Consider the following 12,644-nt stretch of genomic DNA (forward strand, 5'->3'; position numbering starts at 1 on the left):
GGGACAACCTGCAGCCATTGATGTTTGGACCTCTCGGCCCCTAGGAACCTGTGGCTCCTCTCCTGGCCCCTCAGCGCACTATAACTCCGTTAGTTTGCCCCATGCTGGGCTCTGACTCAGCCAGAGAGTTTGGGGCAAAGTTCTGGAGCTTATAAAGGCCAGCACAGGGCCTGAAGAGCTGCTGCCATCCACCTACCATCGCCCTGGCCCCTGTTGCTCTGTAGATACCACCAACATCTTTCCCCGGTGGCCCGTAGCATCCAAAAGCAAGCCAGAGCTGGACAGCCTCCTCAGCCGGCAGCATTTAACACCAACTGTGTTTAGGAAACACCCTTTCTGGGTGATATTTCTAGACAGATTGTCTCCAGCTCTTCCAAGGCAGGAGATGTGCATGATTCCTAGTTCTCACTGGGTTGGTCTGGATAGTGGCGTGGAAGAGGGAGGGAGTTAACTGCACAATGGAGGCGTAGCTGTGCTGCTTCCAGAAATCAGGAATGCTGCCAGGTATACTTCTGCCCCCTGTGTCCCTTCCTCCGTGGTCTCAGTAAGATCCAGTCCTGGTGATAGAACAGCCTTTGCCGCTAAGTCCCCAGGACCCTGTTCACCAAGCAGGGCAGAGCAGTTCCAGACAGGTTGAGGATTTTGCATGGGTGCCTTTAATAAACTCTCGAGACATTTGCATACATTTCTATGGAAACAGCATATTAGGAAGCTTAAATTAGAATTTCAAAAGGCTGCTATCCTGAGTGGCGTGGGACGAGCTGTCATGTTTCCTAATCTTCTTGCCTGTGATGTGATGATTTCTCTGTTGCCCAGTTTGTTGCAGAGAGCCGAAAAGGAGGGGGGATCTCCTTGATTTTCCTAAAAATACTTAGACCATGTTGGCAAATGACCATTCCCTGCGCAGAAACAGAATCCCCAACAAGCCTGATTTCTAAATGCAGCTGAGGCCCCCAAAGATTTAAGAGGAGGGGGACCATCTTCCTTGGCTGGGGGACACCCCAAGGTACCGTCTGGGTCTCGTCCCGGCCCTGTCTTCCCCACACAATCCTCTTGTCCTCCAACAGGTTTTGTCAAGAGCCAGGAAGGAGAAAATGAAGAGGGGAGTGAAGGGGAGCTGCTGGTGAGGTTTGGCGACACCCTTCCCAAGGTAATCCAAGAAGAGGAAGTTCCGGGGGATTTCGTAGACACAGGGCCAGCTACCCTGGCCCAGGATCTCACCTGGTGGCCCATGGATCATAGAAGGGATCTTAAGGAAGATTTGTCTTACCACGTGGCTTTGCCGAGAAGGAAACTGAGGTGCAGGGTCAGAGGCACATTCGTGAGTGGCAGACCCAGGACTGGATGGCCCAGGTGCCTTTCTGTGCTCCTTCCCTTGTTCAGGGCTGGCTCACGGGTCAAGTAAAAGCTAGAGAGCAGTGGGTGGCTCCTAGCTGTACACTGTGCACACAGTAAGTGCGTGAGGTGGCCGCGGCCCAGGTGAGCCAGGGCGCATTGCAAACCCGAAGGCCAGCCTCAATGGGAGCATTGGCCTAATGTATAAAGAGGTTTTCCACAAAATGGCTTTTGTGCTGCTAAATTGACAGTGGGGGTGTTGGCTGTCATTAAACACGAGCTCCTTGGGTGTTCCAGATGTTTGTGCTGGAAATACAGTGGAGTAGAACACTGTTTCCCTCTCACATCATGAGAAGGGTACAAGAAGTCGAGTCTGGGGCCAGGTGGATCTCACAGGAGGTGGGGTCTCCTGGACTCCCTGGAAGGTTCCCCCAGAGGGGTAACACCTGAAGTGGCTTCAAGTAGGTGGAGGGACCTAGTTTCTCCTGAGGCTGGGATGGGTCAAAGGCAGGTTTGGGGAGGCTGAGCTACCCATGCTGGCACTGACCGTGATTGGAACCAACTCTTGGCCAATAAGGAGGCTATGTCCTCTCAGGAACAGAAGCAGTGCCTAAACTCCAGATTCTCCTGATGCAGCTACAATTCCAGTCATTTCAGGGCCTCCGCTATTTCACATCGCTGTGATTGGAGGTCTATACTGAGACCCTGGACAGCTGTCAAGAGTCCCCATTTGGGGCCATCTCGGGGCTTCAAGTAAACATTTATGTCCCATCAGCTGGACCCCATCCTCCTGGCTGGACCTCTTTTCCCGATTGCTCCCACAAGGGACCTGAATTATTTTCTCCTTTGGTGATGCCAGCATCCCAGTTCCCATGGTGTTTCCACTCCCTGGTCTAGCTTGGGACCTCTAGATACCCTATCTCCTTCTAGATCCTATATCCTAACTATGGCCAAGTCCTGCTGCTCTAGTCTATGTCCCCTCTCCTCTGTCCTGCTGCCACCTCCCAAGAGTCTCTACTTCTGTCTCCTGCTAATGGATCTTTCTGGAGTGCTTGTCCGCCCTTGGTATCCACCTGTTTATCAGGCTGACATCAAAGTGCCAGGTTGGGTGGCCTCCCAAGCCTCATCTGCTGCTCCCACAGCACCTCAGGGTCTTCACCCAACTCTGCTCCAGACCTTCCACCTTGACTTCTGCCTCTGCTTCTTCTCTCCCTCTAAATCCCCGCAGCCCAGAGAGGATGGGGTCCAGTGTCGGCAAACCTGGCCCTGGCCCTAGGTCTAACTTGGAGCCAGACATCACTACCTGTCAGTGAGCAGAGTGGTGGGTGCAGTGCTTGAACCCCAGGATGCCTCAGCCTACTGCGATTTCCAGTTATTTTTCTGGAACCTTCTGAATAGAAAAATAACAAGTCCATCCTGATACGATGCCAGGAGCACTGCACCAGGGGACAGCCTGGAGCAGCATGTGACCTTGTTACTAGGCCCCTCTGTGTTGGAGTCATAAATTGCAGCTGGTATGTAGGAGCCATGGGCACACAGAGCTCCTCCCTGTACTGGCTGCACACCACCCTCCACCAGTGAGATTTACAGTTCACCCAGCAGATCATAAAGCCTGGCACGGACCTGCCCCCGAGCTGGACCAGCAGGGTCCAGGAGCCCGCAGTCCCTGGCCCTTCTTATAGCAGGAAGTTGGGGACAGCTAGAATGAGGAGTCTGTATCTGTCAATCACTAAGCCCCTCCTCCAGCAACCCGAAGGACACTCCTGGCCCAACAAGGTGGGAGTCTGCTTCAGGGAGACACAGGCCTCCTCCTCCCCAGGTTGGGTCAGGCCTCTGGTGTCAGCAATGATGTACCCACAGGCCTATGAGAGATTGAGGGGCAGGGAGTGGCCTGCCAGGGGGAATGTGGGCTGAGTGGACCCAGAAGTCATTTCAGTCATTCCTGGCCCCTGGCCCATCTCCCAAGGCCCTGAAATATGCAAAGGAGGGGGATAGAGGAAAGGAGGCGATATGGACCTAGGAGGCCTGAGTGCAGGTGGCAGGGTACAGGGAAGAGGCCCTGACCAGGGAGGGTGGGCCTCCCAGTTCCCACCTGTGCTCTCCGACACAGAGAGCTGAGAGTTGAATCTGCCTGATAAAGAACAACTTGTGTCCTCTTTCCCCATGTGCCCCCCCCCCATTGATAGTGGAGACTCTAGTCCACCCACGTGTTTCCTCACCTGCCCCCACCTGTTGACTTGAATCCTTGCCTCCCCTCTGCAGCTGAAGCCCATTATCTCTGACCCTGAGTACCTGCTGGATCAGCACATCCTCATCAGCATTAAGTCCTCTGATAGTGACGAGTCCTACGGTAAGCATCCTAAGCATCCTAGACAGGGACAGGCCACCTGGGAGCCTGCAGCCTCCAGCAAGGAGGCGGTGCCATCTCCTCTGAGGGAGGGTGACCTGCCACTCCCATCTGTCCTCCTACTGCGCCTGTCCTGTCCTGGGGCTGCTCTTAAAGGGGCCTCTACTAGAGGTTCACCGCTCCTGTCCCATGAAGCCTCTGCAACAGCAACTGGAACTTCTCCCACCCACACCTTCCCCTGGGTCAAGCCTGTGGCAGGGGCTTTGCAGGTGTTACTTGATTTAATCCTGATGAGAGCTACAAAGTAGATACTATTTATTCCCCAGTGAATAGGTACAAACTCAGGCTCACATCAAGTCACTTGAGAAGTTGCACAGGTACTGACTGAGTCCTGATTTGAAACCAGATCTGCAAGCATTGCTGTGCTTCTCATGTGTCCCCAGCCGGTCCCTCCCTCCTGGACAAGCCAGCTTCCCACGTCATTTCTTTTTAAATTTATTTTAGAGGTTATTTATTTATTTATTTTTTACAGTACTGGGGATTGAACTCAGGGGTGCCCTACCACTGAGCTACACCCCCAGCCCTTTTTTTGTTAGGGTCTCAGTAGGTTGCTGAGGCTGGTCTCGAATTTGTGATCCTCCTGCCTCAGCCTCCAAAATCCCTGGGATTACAGGCTTGCCCCACTCTGCCTATTTCAGGTTTTTTCTTTGTGCAGAAGTTTTAAACTTGTCTATCTGCCCGTCTTATCATTTCTTACATTGCTTGGAACCTTGGGAAGTTAGCTTCCCCTAGAGCAAACAGGTTAGCATTTAGTTCTGGTTTGTTGCTGGCTTTTCTAGGATTTAATTCTTCTTTTCACATTGAATAATCCATGGAGATTTCATTTTGCTGTGAGATTTGAGTCATTTGTCCCAAATTGCTGTGGTTGTTCAAAGGTTTAGTAACGGGGTCTCTGCCTGGCCACGGTGTCCGAGGATTGACTTCAGTGGTCAAGCCGTGTCCGGCTCATGCTCGGTGCTTCTCCTGTGAAATGGTCTGGTCTTGACAGGGCTGTTCTCTCCCATTCCCCCCAGGTGAGGGCTGCATTGCTCTTCGGTTGGAGGCCACAGAAACCCAGCTGCCCATCCATACCCCTCTCACCCACCATGGAGAGATGACAGGCCATTTCCAGGGGCAGATTAAGCTGCAGACCTCCCAGGGCAAGAAGAGGGAGAAGCTCTACGGTGAGTGAGCCCCAGCCCTGGTCACCTCCTGTGCTAGGGACAGCCTTGTGCCTTCTCAGCAAAGCTTTCCACTGCAACCTTGAACAGAACTCAGCTTGGAAAGCTTCTACGTCCAGTGACCCACTTCTACCTTCTTCAAGAGTCTCTCTAGAACCCCGGTGCTCGGCAGCCCAGGTCACACTTGCCAAACTTGGTCAGCTTCCATTTTCAAGGGTACAAAGCTCGTGAAGTTTACAGAGCTCCTGCTCTCACCTCTTCTTGGCCTTTAGGCCTTGCCACCTCCTGATAGGGCCTCCACCAAGATTGCAAAACAAACCTACCTGGTGTGAAACCGACCTCTCCAGGCCACCAGGCAAAGGAGACCAAAGCTCTGCCGTGGTTGAGATTTGGAATCTTCCTGCTCTTCCCGTGGCCATATAATGCCCACTCACATGAGCAACATACCCTCATACCTACCGACACCTCTCCTCGGGTTGCCCGCCCAGGGTGCTGGACCTCCCCATCTGCTTTCATCCACCACATGCACCTAGAAGACCCCGCCCCACCCCCTGTCCTCACCACATGTCCTTGGCTTTTCCCTGACCCAGCTGCCTCCAGAATGGCATCCTCCAGTCTTCTGTGTGCTCACACCCTTTTCAACTTGAGCTCAAATCCTTCTGTCTTGTTAAATGCCACTTACTTTGACTGGCTGTTGGGAGGGTTCATTTATTGTGGCTCTCAAAAATGACACCACATGCCAGGCATTACACCTGAAATCCCAATGGCTCAAGTGGCTGGGACAGGAGGATCATAAATTCAGAGCCAGACTGAGGCCCCAAGCAACCAGTGAGACCCTGTCTCAGAATAAAAAATAACGGGCTGGGGATGTGGCTCAGTGGTTAAGTAAGTGCCCTGGGTTCAATCCCTGGTACCAAAAAAGAAAGACTCCAGGATTGGGGGCATAGCTCAGTCATACAGTGTGCAGAAGGCCCTGGGTTGGATCCCCAGCACTGCAGATGATGGTGGTGATGATGATGATAAATGGCACCAACACAGCCACATTCTGTGACCAATACTCATTGCAGGCATTAACACCAGCCTGAGAAGCCATTCCCTTTTAGAACCTAGTGAAGACCCTGTTGATCATCTCTTAACTAAAAATTGTCACCACCCTATTGTAAGGATACAGAACGAGGCCAAGAGGCTGGGTGCAGTGATTCATACGTTTAATCAGCAACTCAGGAGGCTAATATAGAAGGATCCCAAGCTCAAGATCAGCCTCAGCAACTTATTGAGGCCCTCTTTCGAAAAGGACTGGAGATGTAAATCAGTGGTAAAGCACCCTGGGTTCAATCTCCCCAGTACCAAAGAAAAATAGTATAGTGAGAACACAGAGTGTATCTAGATTCGAATTTGTAATTTTTCTCTTATTCTGCCAAAAATTTACCAAATATCTCTTCCTTTTTACACAGGGAACAAATGATCTCCCCCCAACCCCACTTTTTCTCTTTAATTTTTGCTTTAGAGAATTCAAATGACAATACCTAAATGAATTAGGCTTGCACTAAATTCTTGATAATAAGCAGAATGATCCTCTCATAAACATTATCTCATTTATCTCTCGCAATAGCCCTGGGAGCCCAGTGTGGTTATCTGTGTTTGGCAGGTGGGGAAACAGGCAGGGGCTACCCGCTGGCTGAAGCTCAGAGCCCTGGTGAGTGGCTGAGCCAGGTTCCCTCCAGTGCCAGGTGTGGACTGCTCAGTATGATGGTTTTCCTGCCTCTCCTTCATTGTGTGTGGAAGGTGTGATGTCCCCACACCAGGAGGTGCCCTGGGCCCATCTCAGGGTGCTGCCTCTGGGCCATGGTTCCCCCTTTGCCCTGTGGAAGCTCCTTTCTCTTGCAGGGTTGGGCTGCAAGCCAGAGTCAGCAATGAAGGTGGGATCCCGGCTCCCCGTTAGCCCAGGGACAGGTTAGCTATAAGTACCAGATGCTCTTGGAAGCCACCTGTTATGTTCACTTTGTCCTAATCTGACAAGAATTATTGGCCTGTTTTGTCCTTGGCGGGGGTCAAGTTGAAAATGTCACATGAAAGGACAACTCTGGGTCACGTGTGCCAGTTCTCCCTCTGGAGGCATGGCGGACATAATTAATCAATCGCTGAACTCTTGGGAGGCCTCAGAATCTTGCTGAGGGCACCTTCCCAGAGAGCCGCTCTTCATCTCCAGCTTCCGCCGGTGAATGGACGCCACTTTGCTCCCCTGGCCCTCATGTGCTCTTTCTGACCCTTGCCTTCCAGACTTCGTGAAGACAGAGCGAGATGAATCCAGTGGGCCCAAGGGCTCGAAGAGCCTCACCAGCCATGAGCTCGTGAAGCAGTGGGAGCCTGCCAGCAGGTAGGGAGGGCAGGGGTCCAGGGCTCACCGCACACCAGCTCAGCTGTGCGGACCAGGGCCGAGGAGAAAGTGAGCTGGCGCCCACAGACTCCAGGGTGGAGGAGGGAGGAGGCTCAGGACCAAGAAGACTACTCTCCTGCCCTTGACTCCTCTGTCTTCTGACCACAACGCCCCTCGCTGGGAGGTCAGTGTGTCAGCAGTGAAGCCTGGACCCTGCTGTCTGGAAGTTCAGTTCAGCTCAACCAGTGTTCGTTGAGCACCTACTGTGTGTCAGATTCTAGAGACATCAAGGCCAAGTGTGTGCAGTCCCCAGCTTGGGAACCCCCTGCCTATCTGGCTGACAGAAGGGTATGTGGTCCCAGAAGAAGCAATTGCCACTGGGTGACTCCAAGGCAACATATGCATGCCGTGTCTCCCCTGAGACCAGAGACGTGGGCAGTTGTGGGGTCCTTGGCCAACAAACCCGTTCGGCTACTAACCGGAGCAGGCACTGGGGAACATGCACACAGGTTGCTCTTGATGGGCTGAGCTGGGAACAATCTGCACCTTGAAGTCTATAGTACTGGAGGCAGCAGGGTCACCTCAATTTGCTGACGGGGTCTAGAGTCTCCTGGCCAGCCCACCTGTCCTCCTGCCTCTAATCCCCACCCTGCCTGTCCTTCCTGCCCTTGCTCCCTTGTACACAGCAGCTCCCTCTCCAGCACATACCCTGTCCCCTTCCCTGGCTGATGTCATGCCGTGGGCACTGAAGTTCCCCTTTCACTCTTCCCTCATCACCCGTCAAAGAACACATCCTAGCTCTAAAGTGTCTGCCCGGTTCCAGAATCAGGAGGCCCACAGGGGAAAGAGTCCTTCCCATTTTGACCAGCACTGGACCAGCCTTGCCTCTCCTCCTGGGCAGGTGGGGGTAAGGGAAAGACAGATGGGGCTGCAGGGGCTCCTCACAACCAGTCAGTTCTCTGGAGATGCTTCCGAGCACAGAGGCAGCGTGCAGCGTGTGTGACTGTTGGGGTTACCTCACCCAAACCTGGGCCAGCCCCTCTACAGTTTTAATCCACCTGCCCATGAGCAGCTCCAACCTTGACCTCTGTGACCTTGCACTTGCTTCCCATTCTGATGCTGTGCGCCTTATCCCAGAGGACTCTGCCAGAGTCTGCTCTGAAATTACCCTCCTTCCCACCCCACCCACCCTGTCCACCTCCCACAGATCCCAGGCTTGGCCTGCCAGCTTCTCATTCCATTCTCCTATCTGCTCACTGGTCTTTAGAATATCTTGGGACAGGCCGAGCCCCTCTGGCCTCAGGGCCTTTGCACTGTTACCTCTACCCAGCCCCTCCTCGCCTACTTTCTCTTGTATCTGTGTCTTTTCTTATCTGAGCTAAAAGAGCAACTCCTCCATTAGGCCCTGTCTGGCTCCACTGCCCCTGAGTCCCAACCTCTGATTCTTGTTACTTCAGCACAATATAAATATCCTGTCTGACTGCCACTGAGCTTGTTCAGTGTGGGTCTCTCCCAACAGATGGGAGTTTGGTGAGAACAGAATCAGGGCTGCCTTTTTCCCATCACAGCCCTGCTCCTGGTTCCAGGCCTGGTGCTCACTCAGCACCTGCCACGCAGCAAGAGTCAATGAAAGATCTGGTGCCCCAGAAACAAAGCAGTTGAGGACCTGACGAGCCAGGGGACATCAGAGGGCACCGTCCTCAGACTGGTGCTGACCTTGAGAAGGGCAAAGCCCCCAGACACACCTCGTCTTTCCCACAGGACCCCTCTGTGCAGTTCCTCCGGTGCCACTGAGCTCATCAACCCCAACTACATGGTGGGGCCCTTCGGGCAGTCCCTGCACATGAAGCAGACCCTGTCCCCAGACCAGCAGCTGACTGCGTGGAGCTATGAGCAGCCACCCAAGGACTCCTCCCTGGGGTCTGGGAGGGGAGAAGGTCCCCCAACCCCTCCCTCCCAGCCACCTTTATCACCAAAGAAGTTTCCACCCTCCATAGCCACCCGGGGGCCCTGCCTCAGGGCTCAGGAGTCCAGGTGAGTGTCCTCTTCATCTTGTCTTTCCTGCTCTGGATTTCATTCTAGGGCAGCAGCCTGGGAGGGTGGGGCTTGGGTCTGCTCTGTTCACTACTTACCCTCCAGCCTATTGGTGGAAGCTCCAAGTCCCAGCCCATTGGTGCAGCCTGATTTTAAAAGTTGGGGAATAGCTGGGTGCCGTGGCGCACACCTGTAATCCCAGGGTTGGGATTACAGGCTGAGGCAGGACAACCACAAGTTCAAAGCCAGCCTCAGCAATTTAGCGAGACCCTGTCTCAAAATTAAAAGGAGAAGGGGTGTGTGGCTCAGTGGTTAAGCACCTGTGGGTTCAATCCTTGGTACCAAAAAGAAAAAAAAAATATTGGGGGATAGAGATTATTAAAGATACTATTAAGAAAAACAAGCTCCTGTCAGGTGCAGAGATGCATAAGAAATAAAAAGAATTGGGGTGTAGCGCAGTGGTAGCCTCCTGGGTTCAATCCCCAGTGCTAAGAAAAAAAGAAAAGAAAAGTGAATTTCTCCTCGGGCATCTCTGGCTCCCTGGAGGGAACCTAGAACAGGGGTGGGGATCTCTCTGTAGAAGCCCTTCTCAACCCCAAGATCCCCTCTCTTTTTCTCCACCTGGAGGGCCCCTGTTCCTGTGTGCAGTCTCTCCTGCTGCATGCTATTAGAAAACTGGGACAGAGGTACGTAAGGGAGGTAGAGCAGCCAGCCCTGGGCTTTGAGGAAGTCACTCAGACTAGAAGTGGGCCAAGCAGGGTGGAGCTGCAGAGGAGACTGGCAGGGCCACCAAGGACCTGAGTCTGCAATTTGAGGCCCAAAACAAAGCAGGGGCAGCCCCTGAGCTCTCGTAGGAATTCAGGACCGAGAGTCCTGTAAGTCTCCAGTCCTACAGGGTGACCTTTGGACATGAAAAGTACAGACCCCGTTAACAATGATTGAAGCTGTGCAAAACATGGCAAGCTTCCTGTCCCCTCTGGGGATGTTAGTACTGTCTTATCATGACCCCAAGCCTTGTTCTTGGCCTCATTCCCTGGCAGGGTTTGGCTTTTCCTTTTATCCATGAGGACGTCAGTTTCACAGTGTCGGGAGCCGATGCACGGAGTGTAGTTCATAATGCTGCTCTCCTGCAGCCCCCCTCTGGCCTGGCAGGGTTTCCTCTGGATGGGGGGCCAGGGGCAGTTGAAGATTTTCCCCTAGTGTCCATTTGGCAAAGGCCATTTCCTTGGCCCCAGAAATGGAAATGGAAGCAACTACAAAGAATAAGGAGCTAATGTTTAAGTAGTTTATAAATTCCCAAAGTAAATGTATCTTTGGGATCCTCCCCACTTTGCAGTACTAGGAATTGAACCCAGGGGTGCTCTATTACTGAGCTACATCCCCAGCCCCATTCATTCATTCATTTTTGTACTGGGGATTAATCCCAGGGGCATTTAACCACTGAGCCATATTGCTACCTAGGCCTTTTTATTTTTTATTTTGAGACAGGGTCTCACTAAGTCACTCAGAGCCTCGCCAAGTTGCTCAGGCTAGCTTGAACTTGACAATACTCCCGTATCACCCTCTCCAGCTGCTGGGATTACAGGCATGTTTGTGCCTCCAAGTCCAGCTCATTTTTATTTTTACTTTTTATTTTTAATTTTTTTGGTACCAAAATTGAACCCAGGGGTGCTTAACCACTGAACCACATCCCCGGCCCCTTTTTAGTTTTTATTTGGAGACAGGGTCTCACTAACTTGCTTAGAGTCTTGCAAAGTTGCTGAAGCTGGCTTTGAACTTGTGACTCTCTGCCTCAGCCTCCCAAGCTGCTGGGGTTACAGACATAAGCCACAGCCCCCAACTCCTTTTATTTTTTGTGTGAGACAAGTTCTCACTGAGTCTTTATTTATTTATTTTTATTGAAGTGAAATTCACATAGCATAAAATTATCCATTTTAAAATGAACAGTTTGGTATTCAATACCAAAAATATGCGACCACCACCTCTAATTTCAAAACGTCTTTATCACCCCCAAACGGAAGCTTGCACCCATGAAGCAGCCCCTCCCCGCTGTCCTCTCTGTTGAAGAGCATGCTTCTTCCCGGCTCCCCTCCCCTCTCTCCCCAGCTGCCGGCCCAGCGACCTGGGGAAGATCCCGCCTGAAGCTCCTCCACCCGACGACTCACAGCTGACCAAGCCCGAGATGTTCGAGAACCCTCTGTACGGGTCCGTGAGCTCCTTCCCCAAGCTGGTTCCCAGGAAGGAGCAGGAGTCCCCCAAGATGCTGCGGAAGGAGCCCGCAGCCTGCCTGGACCCTGGGGTCTCATCGCCCAGCATCTTGCTCACCAAAGCCCAGGAGGCCGAGGGCGGCAAAGGGACAGGCAAGCAGGGCCCCCCGTCCTTCCTCAGCCCCGCGCCCCGGCTCCGCTCCTTTACCTATTCATCCTCCGCCGAGGGCAGGGCGGCTGGCGGGGACAAGAGCCAAGGGAAGCCCAAGGCCCCTGCCAGCTCCCAAGCTCCGGTGCCAGCCAAGAGGCCCATCAAGCCTTCCAGGTCAGAAATGAGCCAGCAGACGGCGCCCACCCCGGCCCCACGGCCACCCCTGCCCGTCAAGAGCCCTGCAGTGCTACAACTGCAGCAGTCCAGGGGCCGAGACTACCGTGACAACTCGGAGCTCCCCCACCACAGCAAGCACCGGCCCGAGGAGGGGCTCATCAGCAGGACCGCCATGCAGGTATGTTCATGGACATGCCTGTGTGTATGTGTGCACGCATGTGCGTACACTAGTGTGCATGATCATTCTGGGAGCTCTCCATGAGGAAGAGCTAGAGCTAGGATTTGAACTTGAACCTGACTGTCCCCATGCCCTGACCTTCCCCTGCCTCTGAATGATTGCTAAAAGGGACAGAGGAGGGGCCGTGTGTGGATGAACTCCTAGCCCTGTGGAGCTTAGAGCATTTGTATTTCATTTGTGCATCCTTAGTGCATGCATTCATAATGTTCCCTGTTGTTCAGAGACTTCAAACATAATCTCCCCTTCCTATAAATAATCTCCCTTCCAATAAAATAGTGTGGTTTTTGTTAGTTTTTTATTTTTCTTAAGCAATACTAACAGTGGTTAGGAACACCCTGGGGACTGGAGTATAGCTCAGTGGTGAAAACAGTGTTGAATCTGAATTTCAGCTCTCCTACTTCCTGGCTCTGTGCCTTGAGCCTCAGTTTACTTATTTATAAAAGGGAGCTATTAGTGGCATGATTCCTATAGATTTCTGGGGAGAACCGTTATATACTCTTATGTATTACTATATATTATCTTTTTATGTTGTACATACATATGACTTCAAGGTAATAA

The 12,644-nt window shown here is 52.6% G+C and overlaps 1 protein-coding gene across 1 annotated transcript in view; it reads left to right on the plus strand.

Moving 5' to 3' along the window:
• Positions 1 to 12,644, plus strand: part of INPP5D (inositol polyphosphate-5-phosphatase D) — a 110,075-nt gene that overhangs the window by 94,549 nt on the left and 2,882 nt on the right. The window contains exons 21-26 of the mRNA XM_081261875.1: positions 1,068 to 1,150; positions 3,598 to 3,685; positions 4,756 to 4,905; positions 7,183 to 7,279; positions 9,041 to 9,313; positions 11,420 to 12,026. Of these exons, the coding sequence (XP_081118001.1) occupies positions 1,068 to 1,150; positions 3,598 to 3,685; positions 4,756 to 4,905; positions 7,183 to 7,279; positions 9,041 to 9,313; positions 11,420 to 12,026 (1,298 nt within the window). The remainder of the gene's footprint in view (positions 1 to 1,067; positions 1,151 to 3,597; positions 3,686 to 4,755; positions 4,906 to 7,182; positions 7,280 to 9,040; positions 9,314 to 11,419; positions 12,027 to 12,644) is intronic.

This window comes from Spermophilus citellus (genome assembly GCF_964194105.1).
Source record: "Spermophilus citellus genome assembly, chromosome: 11".
Lineage (NCBI taxonomy): Eukaryota > Metazoa > Chordata > Mammalia > Rodentia > Sciuridae > Spermophilus > Spermophilus citellus.